At 37.0% G+C, this 13,685-nt stretch overlaps 1 protein-coding gene across 1 annotated transcript in view; it reads left to right on the top strand.

The window, feature by feature from the left end:
• The window catches only part of c4b (complement 4B (Chido blood group)), a 111,734-nt gene that overhangs the window by 23,729 nt on the left and 74,320 nt on the right, over positions 1-13,685 (top strand). Inside the window, exons 8-12 of the mRNA XM_039768726.1 lie at positions 1,526-1,631; positions 8,131-8,254; positions 9,788-9,903; positions 10,258-10,425; positions 12,981-13,163. Coding sequence (XP_039624660.1) covers positions 1,526-1,631; positions 8,131-8,254; positions 9,788-9,903; positions 10,258-10,425; positions 12,981-13,163 — 697 coding nt within the window. The remainder of the gene's footprint in view (positions 1-1,525; positions 1,632-8,130; positions 8,255-9,787; positions 9,904-10,257; positions 10,426-12,980; positions 13,164-13,685) is intronic.

Genomic DNA, 13,685 nt, shown 5'->3' with positions numbered 1-13,685 from the left:
ATATTTATTTAAGAACGAAGTATATTTAAAAAAGGCTAAACAATAAAAGTACAATAAGATGTAAAAGTGCCTACCGAATCAGCTAATATCCAGCAGGAAACTGTTCTAAAGTCTAGATGTCGTCACAGAAAACACTTTCGTCACCTTTCATCTTTAATATAAACTTTGGAACAGCCAGTAGACCCTGATGTGACAACCTTAGTGGTCTCACTGTTTGGCACGGTAACACCAATTCAATGACATATGAAGAAGCTACTGCGGTGGGCTGGCGCCCTGCCTGGGGTTTGTTTCCTGCCTTGCGACCTGTGTTGGCTGGGATTGGTTCCATCAGACCCCCGTGACCCTGTATTCGGATTCAGCGGGTTAGAAAATGGATGGATGGATGGATGGATGAATTGGAAGCCAGAGGAGATATACCAACATTTGAGTAATGTGACCTTGTAGTTTTGATCTTGTAAGTGATCTTGCTGCAGTGCTCTGGACCAACTGAAGGGAGGCAAAAGAGAAGAACAGTTTATCATAGCGAACAAAGCATTGCAGTAATCAAGTATGTAAAAAAATATGTTATATGCCATATATATGTTTTATATATATGAAACAACACTGAATTTCAGATAATACCATACCATAATACTGTATGCTGAATGGAGGAATTGCAGGAGACAGCCTTTCTAAAAATGTTTCCGTATCAGTCTTGCTTTATAATATCACATCCCAAGAGTACATACTTTGATTATAATCAACATGCCAAAGAACAAAAAGTTGTTTACTTTTAATTTTTTTAAATAGCTCTTTTTAATCAATTTAAAAATCAGTGTAATTCTTCTTATATAATACGCTACTGTGGCTGTCCGTTTGTCTGTCCAGGAATTTAAATCACCTGTAGCTCACAAACAGTTTGACCTTTTGACCTGAAATTTGGTACACATATACTATGTGACGTCTACTGTCCGATTTTGGGGTGATGATTGACCTCCAAGGTCAAAGGCCAACCCAGAAAGGTCAAGGTCAAAAATCAAATAACCTGTAGCCTGAAATTTGCTACACATATACTACGCTGAAACTTTGCACTACAGCTGTATATTAAAACTGAAGAGCTTTGGAATAATCACTGTTTTTATTTTATTTTATTGTAAAATCAACTCTCGGGAGCAGGCAGCAGGGCGACCGTGTGGCGCATGTGTACGGGCGCCGTTCTAATCCATACCACCTTCTCCGTCACTTCCCCCATCTCTTCATATCTTAAATCATTGTGCACATATATGGTTAATGAAGGTCAAGGGTCAACGGAGTATGGTCAAGTCAAGTGTATTCACTGCATGTTATTGTGCAGTGCGCCATTACTGTCTAGTTATTTATATTGTATTGTGATCACTGAAATTCTTCCGTTTTTCGGGACTAATTGACATTTCTAACAGTATTGATTCTTCATTGAAAATTAAGGCACAAACAGTTTCAATGGTATATTTAGTATTGTTGTGCTCTTCTTTCACCACAATTTTGTTCTGTTTTGTCATTTACAAAGATACTCTTATGGAGAACCAGTAACTGGTTCAGCTCATGCTCGCTTTGCCATTATTGATGACTTTGGGAAACAAACTTTCTTGAAAGGGATGGAGCAGCAGCAGTCAGTAAGTAGATCAGAATTTTTAACCTTAAAACTTACTACAAACCCAGATAACAACAGTATCTCTGTAGATGATTGTAGTACTAGAGTGTTGTACCGTGTTCACCATTATGAATGTAGGAAGAAGTCAAGCAAAATGACACCTTTTATTGGCTAACTAAAAAAGATTACAATGTGCAAGCTTTTTTCAGTTAAGTAAAATAAATTAATGTGCATGCAATGTAGCATGACAGATTATTCATTAAGGGGTGTTATTACATCAAGGGTTACTCCAAATAGTGCTGTTAAAGTGTTAGAGATTATAGGGACCCCAATATTGTGTGATAAACCAGAAAACATATTATTCCAAAAAGATTTCAGCATTGGACACTCCTAAAATATGTGACAAATAAGGCATGCGCCAGACAATCGAATTTACCAGGTAAATTTTAGATAATCCAAGTCAAGTCAAGAGAAATCTGGGGATGCACAATTCTGAGTTGAATTAGACTATGTATCACACATCAATTGAAGGAGAATTTAATTTTATTATTAAACATTTGAGACACCTGGTCCACCAAAAAGCTTTTTTGAGATGTTCTTCAGTTTAATATCTTTGGCTTTCCTTATGTCAAAGAGCAGGCTAGATCTTCTAAAGATCTCCGCCACTACAGCCAAAAGAATAACCAGAGTCAAAATGAGTGACATTCTCCACAGGCTGCTAAGGTATTGGCCCTGTAGCAGCAGAGGAGATCCAGCGCATGAGTCTGAAGGTAGTTATGTGTCTAGTCTGAGCAACAGCAAGGACTCTGTTCAATCATCTTGCTCGTCAAAATCTTGATGCTTAATATATTTTCCTTCTCCAATACCATTAAGCAGTTGAACTGTTTGAATGTTTCAGTGTTCCAAATGAGGGCATAAAAATAATAAAAAATAAAATAAAATAATAAAAAATAAGTGATTTTTAGATGGGGGAAGAGGACAAAACATACATACTGAATGCAAAATAATTGCAATGAACTGTACACTTAACTCTAAAATGAACATGACTGAGTCTAAAAATGAATGTGTTCAGTGCCCCACTCAATGGTGTGAAATGCATATCGATACACTCCATTGAACCAGAGGGAAACAATCAGCTGGTGTACAGGATCAACCTACAGTAGGACCAAAGACATTATGAATTCTGGCCATAAGAGAAAGAGAAAGCATGAATCCCAAAAATGAGTATTTAAGTGGTTTATTGACAATTAATTTAAATAATCTTTTAATTTTAAAATTCATGTAGAAAAGAGGCAAAAATACAATCAAAGCCAAGCAAAGAAAAAAGCTGAAAAATACTAAGTTCAGAATATCAGGAATAAAATAAAGAAGAAAACAGCAAACAATATAAAAATCCAAAGTTCTAAAAACACAGTAATGGAAGTTAAGGCGAAGCAATATAAAAGCCAAACTATGAAAATACAAGTATGAAGAACGGGTCAATGATTGATTCCCATTTGTAGACTAAATTTCCCATTACTTTAACATTGTTCTGTTCAGAATCAGGCATTACCCCCAGAAGCTACAAAGATGATTGAATTCGATTCAGTTATATTTTTGAGTGTAAAAAATTCCCGGAATTAGTCAATAACACAGGGGCAGGATATAGTTTTTGAATATGCCGCTATCATGTGCCTTCAAGTATGGTTAATAAGTTTTTGAAACGGCATCATGCTGAGTTGGTTGAGTGTAGGGTATCCATTCCCGTACTCCTGATTACCGGGAGCCTGGGATTCCCAGACATTTTTCATTCCCGCATTCCCGGGAATGAGACTGCTGTAATTCCCAGGAAACCGGGAACAGCCAAGCTCGCATATATAGCGTGTAAAAGTGTAAAAATCGATCAAGAAATAGCAGAGTTCTAGTTGAAAATAATTAAGTGGCATGGTTTTTTGGCCCATGGTGTAGTGTGTTGCTGATTAATTCAGTCAACAACAGACCAACAGCAGTCGTCAGTCTCCCGGCTCCCACTAAGACTGAGCACAGTGGACTGGTAGGAGTCTGCACTCTGCAGCTCACGAATGCTGGGACGGGGCAGACTTCATTGATGTCTGTCAGACAACAGCTTTAAACAGCAACTTGAAATTGCAATGCGTCAGTCTGTTGCATCCGCATTATCTGTGCCAAGAAACTTGCCATCACAGAATGATGACAAGAAACTGGATGCATCAGTAAAAGCTGAAATGGCAGTGTTTTAGAGCAACGACAAGCGCGGGCATTGTTTAGAACAAGTGTATCAGTATCTGATGACTGTGCCACCTACTTCAGTGAATGCACAGCGTGCTTTCTCAGTGGCTGGCGTACTCTGCACAAAGATGTGCTCTCGCCTGGATGACTACACGCTGGACACGTGCTTTCTATGCTCTTATTACCGCAACTAACTAGATCAGGGGTGCCCAATACGTCGATTGCGATCAACTGGTAGATCAGAAGGTAGTGCAGGTAGATCGCGTTGCATTAAAAAAATTTTTTTTTTAAATGTTAGTTTATCATATATCCTCCCTATGGCATTTGCCACTTGATTGACATACAGGGCGGCCAGTCTGAGATCTCTTTTCTTCTAACACACTGGTCATCCCACATGCACCCATACAATCAGATGGTGAATCAGACTATGAATGGCATGAATGTAATTACCCCAATCTACATGCGGTGAAATAAACGAACCACATGCCGTGGCTTCGCCTCTGACGCTGACGTCTGAGGTTTGATCCCCAAGAGGGTTTGCAGTGAGTGTGTACACGTGATGAGCCCAGAATTAGGGTGAAATATGTGTTGTGTACTCGTTGCATTATTTGACAGTAAAACTATGCAACATTCTATGATCTGCTTCTCGCAACTGAAGAAGGCACCATGGTGGATGTTTGCCGACTTGCAGACCAACCACAAGCGTAACCTGGTAGGTAACCACCCATACAATCAGATTGTGATTCAGACTACGAATGCCATGAATGTAATTACCCCAATCTACATGCTGTCAAATAAACGAACCACACCGTGGCGCAATGTAAAGAGGCTTTGACGCTGACGTCTGAAATTCAATCTACAAGAGGGGGTGCAGTGAGTGTGCACGCCTGATGAGCCCAGAATTAGGGTGAAACACATGTTATGTACTCTTTTTATTATTTGACAGTAAAACTATGCAATATACAGTGCATCCGGAAAGTATTCACAGCACATCTTTTCCACATTTTGTTATGTTACAGCCTTATTCCAAAATGGATTAAATTAATTTTTTTCCTCAGAATTCTACACACAACACCCCATAATGACAACGTGAAAAAAGTTTACTTGAGTTTTTTGCAAATTTATTAAAAATAAAAAAACTGAGAAATCACATGTACATAAGTATTCACAGCCTTTGCTCAATACTTTGTCGATGCACCTTTGGCAGCAATTACAGCCTCAAGTCTTTTTGAATATGATGCCACAAGCTTGGCACACCTATCCTTGGCCAGTTTTGCCCACTTCTCTTTGCAGCACCTCTCAAGCTCCATCAGGTTGGATGAGAAGCATTGGTGCACAGCCATTTTAAGATCTCTCCAGAGATGTTCAATCAGATTCAAGTCTGGGCTCTGGCTGGGCCACTCAAGGATATTCACAGAGTTGTCCTGAAGCCACTCCTTTGATTTCTTGGCTGTGTGCTTAGGGTCGCTGTCCTGCTGAAAAATGAACTGTCGCCCAAGTCTGAGGTCAAGAGCGCTCTGGAGCAGGTTTTCATCCAGGATGTCTCTGCACATTGCTGCAGTCATCTTTTCCTTTATCCTGTCTAGTCTCCCAGTTCCTGCTGCTGAAAAACATCCCCACAGCATGAGGCTGCCACCACCATGCTTCACTGTAGGGATGGTATTGGCCTGGTGATGAGCGGTGCCTGGTTTCCTCCAAACATGACACCTGGCATTCACACCAAAGAGTTCAATCTTTGTCTCATCAGACCAGAGAATTTTGTTTCTCATGGTCTGAGAGTCCTTCAGGTGCCTTTTGGCAAACTCCAGGTGGGCTGCCATGTGCCTTTAACTAAGGACTGGCTTCCGTCTGGCCACTCTACCATACAGGCCTGAATTGTGGATTGCTGCAGAGATGGTTGTTCTTCTGGAAGGTGACCATCGGGTTCTTGGTCACCTCCCTGACTAAGGCCCTTCTCCCCCAATTGCTCAGTTTAGATGGCCGGCCAGCACTAGGAAGAGTCCTGGTGGTTTCAAACTTCTTCCACTTATGGATGATGGAGGCCACTGTGCTCATTGGGACCTTCAAAGCAGCAGAAATGTTTGTAACCTTACCCAGATTTGTTCCTCGAGACAATCCTGTCTCGGAGGTCTACAGACAATTCTTTTGACTTCATGCTTGGTTTGTGCTCTGACATGAACTGTCAACTGTGGGACCTTCTATAGACAGGTGTGTGCCTTTCCAAATCATGTCCAATCAACTGAATTTACCACAGGTGGACTCCAGTTAAGCTACAGAAACATTTTAAGGATGATCTGGGGAAACAGGATGCACCTGAGCTCAATTTTTCAATTTTATGGCAAAGGCTGTGAATACTTATGTACATGTGCTTTCTGAGTTTTTTTATTTTTAATAAATTTGCAAAAATCTCAAGTAAACTTTTTTCATGTTGTCATTATGGGGTGTTGTGTGTAGAATTCTGAGGAAAAAAATGAATTTAATCAATTTTGGAATAAGGCTGTAACATAACAAAATGTGGAAAAAGTGATGTGCTGTGAATACTTTCCGGATGCACTGTATATATGTAAAGCATTTTTAATGTAGGTAGATCATTTCGACCTGGTCATTTTAAAAGTAGCTTGCAAGCCGAAAAAATGTGGGCACCCCTGAACTAGATACATGTACTTACATGACAGCATGAACTGCTTGTAGATAAGGTTAGTCTTTTATTGGTGTCAACATATTGCAGTAGTTTTATTAAAAATAAGTGTCGGTGTTCTAAAACCGTTCACATGTGAGATAACCATGCACTGTATCATTCCCGGGAATGCCATGCAGGATTCTCGAATTCCAGGGAATGGATAAACTCATCCGGGAATGAATTCCCTAACTGAGCGTGCATTTCTGACATTTATTCTACAATTGCATAGGTGACTTTCCCAATTTTTTTTCTCCAAGCCACTAGACTTTCAAGAGACAATGATGATTACATGTTCCAACACTGATGGACTTGCTTATAAAGAGTTTGTTCCAAGTGGACAGGCCATTAACATTAAAGTGCTGAAGTGACTATGGGAAAGCATCAGGAAAAAAATATCCAGAGCTTGGGTGCATGCAAAACTGCATTTTGCACCATGAAAAAGCACCTGCACACACCCCATTGTCAGTCAAAGAGTTTTTGATCAAAAATAATGTGGTTGTTGCTTTGCACCCTCTGTATTCACCAGATCTCACACTCTATGACTTTTTGTTCTCAAAATTAAAATTGAGATCGAAAGGAAGAAGATAATTAAATTAAATTAAGTCATAATTCATATGTCCTTCAAATTATATTCTGGAATGAAAAGGAATCACACAGGTATAGAAGAAGTTTTCAGTTGGTTGAAATTGTCAGTTACTTTAGGATTTTTTTTCAATACAATAACTAAATACATATTCACTTAAGCTTTGGGATAAGTTACATTACATCACAACAATAATGACAGTTAGAAAAAGAATAGCTAAATATGGGCTGATTTGATTGACCAGAAAATTTAAATTATCAGAAAGGGGGAGACAAAGAATTTTCAAATAATAGGCAGGGTTTAATAACCAAAAAAGACTAGAAGAGAAAGCACTAAAACCACAAATTAAATGTTAGCCAAGAATCAAAGTCAATAAATGCTGATCTAATATCAATTTCCATGACTCCAAATGCAAACAATAAATAAATAAATAATGATTATAATCTGCGTTGGGCTGGCGCCCTGCCCGGGGTTTGCTTCCTGCCTTGTGCCCTTCTTGTGCCCAGTGTTGGCTGGGATTGGCTCCAGCAGACCCCCGTGACCCTGTAGTTAGGATATAGCCGGTTGCATAATGGATGGATGGATGGATGATTATTGTTGAGAGAGAAAAGATGTGTTCTTCAATCCAATACAAGGATACCAGGAACTGTGCCCAGTCATCTTTTTACAGTGATTATAAATTACCTGGCTGTAGCCAGACAGAAGTAGACCTTACAAACTGAACATAAAGTGGTGTTATCAGAACAAGCTAAAATAGTATACATAAGTACAAAAAAAGTAAAATTGAACACAAAGTTCAAAGTTGAGACCATAAGGTTTGAAAAACCATTATTACAACAATTCACTTCAAAACTGGTAAATGAATCCTTTGATAAATGTAGTACTGTTTATCTGTAAATTTATTTAGGAAAATGATTTCTTTCGTTGCTTACATGAAGTTGGTATTATTTACTGTACTTCTCTGCAACAGCATTATAGTGCTAAAGACTGATCACTGTCTGATTCTGGACCCCATCTTTGTTTGGAAAACAGGTCCGTGACGGTATAGCTAGATTTGAGGTAAACAGCGATGACTTAGCAAAGAAGGCTCAAATGAAAATGGAGGAGCTAAATGGCTTCCGATTTTACATTGCTGTTACAGTCATTGAGACAACAAGTAAGTAAGAAATCATTTCCTTTTCTATCCATATGTATGAGTTACAGGTGGATACATCCCCATTGATATTCATAAATTAAATGTACATAATTAAGCATTAATTTTAAGTATTAATTTATAATCCAATTTTTAACCTTTACTTTTATCTACAATATACCTTACTGATATTATTAGTGAAAATTCAAAATACAGTGTATACTGTTAGCATACACATAACAAACACATAAGATGTAGTTGTAACTATCATTAATGGACTGCTTACTGGGCTCAGGGTAAAATGTCAAGAACTTCATATTATTAGATTGGTGTGCCCTCAGAAGGAGGGCTTGGATAAATCGAGTTTTGGATAAATGTGTCAGAAAACACCAGTCAGCACTGGTCTCATCGCCTGCACTTTACTGTGTAAGGTCTTTGTGTACCAATTAGATTACTGAGAGTATTAGGGGAAAGAACTGTGCAACGTGGAATGGATGCCAAGATAGGCTTTGTAGAATATAAAATCAGAGTTTTAGTCGACTGGAGGAAACTGATGAACAGCTGAAAAAAAAACTTAAATGGGTTAGAGAGGCAGAAGTTTATTTGACAACTTGTAATGTGAGTGGTTGGCAAGTATAAGAATTGAAGGAGTTCAACCAAAACTAGGACAAATCAGGAGATTAATAAAACAAGGGTGGTTTCTGTCAGCATTGCTTTTTAACATCCACATAACAGAGTCAGTAAAGGATGCACTCGAAGGTACAGAACAAGGTGGACAACTGATATAAATACTAGGCTTGCCAGTGACCAGGTAATGTTATTTAGCAGCCCGGAGAATCTACTTGAAATTGGTTTGCTGAGGTATCTGAAAAGTACAGCATGAAAATTAACATCAAGAAGACAATGGTAGTGGTATGATCTAAACCAAGAGAATAAGACTCTAGAAATCAAAGTACAGTATCTGGTCAGCAGATTAGGCAACTAAAGGAGTTTTGCTACCTCGGCAGCCTAAGTACAGAAGATGCCAGGTGCAGTCAAGAAAGACACCTCTCCCAAGTAATGTGATTTTTTATCACACGATTTGGAATCTTATATTGTTAAAAAGTATTTTAACCACTACTAGCCTATTTGGACTCTGTTCTTATGATATTTTCAATTGGTATTAAAAATATATATTTTATGTACTCTATTAACACATGTAATTCTATTCTATTATAACTGTTACTGTAACTAATTCTTTTTAGTTTCCAATTGAGCCTGAATGTTACACTAATTTGTATATTTTCTTTCTTGGATTTTATTGCCAACTTCTCACATGCATATTGATTATATTTTTCTTGACAATGAAATAAATCATCTATGTCTGCCTTCTTGTACAATTATTTTCTTCAAGGCACATTTCATATTAATTACATTCTGATCAAGCTATTGGATAAATAAGAAAGTTCTTAAAGATAGCTTTGGTATCAAAAATGCATGCAAACAAAAAAAGAAACTATCGTTCTTTTTAAATTGGTCTGTACCCCAACTAATAGTGTTACTTTCTTCTACAATAAGGCGGAGAATTGCAGGAGGCAGAGATGGACACCATCAGGTTCACCAGTTCCCGTTACAAAGTCGACCTGTCAAAGACAAGGAAATATTTTGTCCCAGGCTTCCCATTCAAGGTCTCGGTAAGTGTGACAAATTATTTGCATATTGGAAATATGTTTCCAAAGTGCAGTAGTACATTTTAATGTTTAGTGACAGCAAAAAGTTTGAATGGTCTAAGGTAGTATTTGAGTAAATAATAAAATATAATTCAAACCAGTCATGAAAGTTAATAAAAGCAACTAGCTTAGTTTAAATTCATTTGGGAATTTCCCCTTGGGATTAATAAAGTATCTATCTATCTATCTATCTATCTATCTATCTATCTATCTATCTATCTATCTATCTATCTATCTATCTATCTATCATATGGGAGAATACATACTGTATTTCTCAAGTTAAGTTACTGATTTTTGATTTCTTTTTGGTGTTTAAAGGGATTGATCACATTTCCTGATGGCTCCCCAGCTCCAGCATGTCCAGTAGAAATTATGGCTTCCAGCAAAAATAATGAGATTGAGAGAAAAAACACAGTAACCAATTCAGAAGGGACATTCAGTATGGACGTCAACTTTCCAAACACCATTGCTACCCTCAATGTGAAGGTGAAAGCAGATGTTTTTCTGCAGTTTCTTTAAAAGGAGTAAATACTAGCAGTTACACTCAATAGACAGACTATAGTGGTTTAAGCATTGGGTTTTAAAGTTCAAACCACCATTTCTCCGACTTAATGTGAAACACTCAGCAAGTCACTTAAGCTCACTGTGATCCTAATGCAAGATATGAAGAATTGTATTGTAACTTTGTACTTGGAGATGGTGTTCACTGATTAAGGTTAGGAGCTGTTTTGCATTCAGACATCATTACAAATTTTAATTATAACCAGTGGCAAAGACAGCATAAGTGGGGAAACATGCAAAAGACGTACTATTTACATTTTTGACCATAAAAATGAAGAAGCAGCCTTTGGTTTTTACAAAGGAAAAACTGAATATGGCAGAAGCAGGTCATGTACTGTAACCCATTGGAGGTGCTCTTTATCAAGGTCTGGTCTAACCAGGCTGAAACGGACAAAAATAAAGTATTTATTAAAATTAAAAAGGAATTAATACTAAGAGCAGCTTAATATATAATAAAAAACGAAAGTAAAAAGAAAACCCCATGCCCTTTCTGGGTCTGTCTGCATGGATTACTGTGTCTTTAGCAGGTAGCTTCAGGATTGCCCACATTGCTCTGCTTTTCTTGAGTTTGAGTGTCTTCCAGTAAGTTTTTTACTTGATGATAACAGTGATTGTTTCTTGAACTTATGATGTTTAATGTCACTGGAATGAAGAGTAAAATATGGTGGACACCAAAATGCTTTAAATGTAATTTCTGAACATCACATTTTAGGAATAATGAATGGTCATCATAATCATACAAAATCATAAAAAGATTTTATTAAATCTGTTAGAAATTGTCAAAATCCTTTATGACATTATTTTATATCAGGAAATTATGTAACTCAGAATCATATACTAAACATTGTATTCCAGATTAATGCGATTCTGAGCAGTAGCCACCAATAGTGGCTAATTAGTGAGGTCAGTTTTACAGTTAAACAGACAATGCTTTGAGCAAACATTATGTTAATATTTGCATTACAAATATCATAACTGGCATCTTAAAGCCTCACACATCTGTCACAGCAATTTAAAAAAATTCAAAAAATGTCATTAAAGGTCTATGAATGTTCTTATGCTAGGACTGCTCTGACACCACCATCTCATGCAATGTGTGATGTGTATAGCCACCACAAGCAACATGGCCATCAGTGTGAAAAGATAGTTACAAAATGTTATCAGCTATCTTTAAATGGTAGTGTGGTAATGCCACCTTAATAATGATAAAATAAACAATCATAAATACAATGTAAAATGAAACATGGAGATGCCAGGGAGGCCACAATGCTAACTCATGACAGATGCCATATTTTAGGAAAGACAGACTGGTGTTCTTGCACAAAGAGGATGAAACTGTGTAAGCTGGTACACTGAAGCATAGTGAGCACTCTGTATCTCAAACTGAAGAGAGAGAAAATGGCAAAAGACCAGAAACTTAAACCTAATTTTAGGAAGATCTGAATGAATCATCTAGACTCTAGTGACAGAAGAGCTGAAAAAACATCAATCTAAGCAAAATTACAAGTTATAAATCAAGTAGAAAAAAATAATACTACAGTCCTGACATCCAAAGTTGCTTTCCCTAATTTTATGAATAAACTTGGACACTAAGTATTCCTCATCAACATTTTAAATACTGATCCTGATGGCATCACGTGTAGCGTAAAATGATCCTGATGGCATCACGTGTAGCGTCCAGCATCATTGCTATAGTCATGAAAATTGAAAAAAGGTGGAAATATTATAACATCACTATCATAACAATAAGTATTATTAAAGTTGAAAGAAACAAAACATTAATATGCTTAAATGATCAAAAATGATAAAATACAACAAAATATTATTAATTATGGCATAATCACAACACAAAGTAATTAATGATTCACCGAGTTACTGATGTTTGGGGATGGTAGAGCACTGCATGCCCACACTACCAGGCCAAAGACCAGCTTTTACCCCAAAGCAATCAGCCTATTGAATGCATAGCGATCACTGCCCCTTCGTATAACAGAACCACGACTGAATTAAACTTCTGCATCAACCACACATAGTCACACTCTTATACATGTTCCAAGTACAACTCTTGATCATTACATTGACCGTAACTTTCGCTGTGAATTCATTTATTATTTATTTATTTATGTTTACATATTTACCCTTACATTAACTCTGTGTATATCTGGAACTATTAATAGTAACTGTGCTTCTCAAAGTTTAATGTTTACTTTTAAATGCTTCTTATAGTTTAAAGTATGCTCACATATACCTTTATCTAGGGCATCTATAGAATTGCTCCAGATGATATTTCATTGTATTGTACATTGAAAATAAAGGTATCTTACCTCTTATTTGTATTTAGCTTGTAATTTCTTTGCTGATGTGTTCTTACACATCTTATGCTTTCATTTTATAGTACCCTATTAAAAATAAAACTTCAAGAAAGTAAACAAAAAAAAAAATATTGTTCAGACAAGAATTTGTCTTTTTTGACTTTTTAGGTGAAAGTCTCAAATGATGATGCCCAGGATGAAATACAAGTAAGCGGCTACAAATCCACCACCAACAGCTACCTATACATCGGAGTAGATAATTCCGTGATTGGACCTGGACAACCAATTAAAATAATTTTAAAATCAAATGCAAATAATCATCACAACCAAGAAAGCAACTTCTATTATATGGTGAGTGAGTTGGCTTGAAATGTGATTTGATGAAAGTTTTAAGGGGCTCCAGTTGTTCTAGTATTGTTCAAAGGTGAAAAGGGGACTTGTCTCGCTGAAATAAACTGTGGTGCTTTAGTGTGGGGTTTTTAAAGAAATTAAGAGAAGACTAGGTCTTTATTTGGACCAGTTAAGAACAGACCTTAAATAAGTGAAGTATTTGCATTGTGAATTCATGATAAAAATAATTTTTGTTGGACATGATTTTATATTGAGATTGGTAGGAAACCTTTATCTCTACTGTACAAATAGAAGATTCCTGAGTGCATACAATGACAATAAAGGAATTCAATTCAGTTTCCACTATGCCAAAATGTCGCTAAGGTATGGAGTGGTGGCAGCCTTCTTGACAATTTAATAAAACATGGTGGACTGGGAAGCAGATCAAAGTTACTTTGTTGAATTTGTGATTATAAACACAAGGGTAACAACTGAGGCATGAATTCCAAAACTCAGAAAAGCAAATGGATTGTTTGTAATGGG

The sequence above is a fragment of the Polypterus senegalus genome, chromosome 11, assembly GCF_016835505.1.
Source record: "Polypterus senegalus isolate Bchr_013 chromosome 11, ASM1683550v1, whole genome shotgun sequence".
NCBI classification, from domain to species: Eukaryota; Metazoa; Chordata; class Cladistia; order Polypteriformes; family Polypteridae; genus Polypterus; species Polypterus senegalus.
The sequence above is the reverse complement of the archived record's forward strand: the minus strand, read 5'-3'. Positions and strand labels throughout refer to the sequence as shown.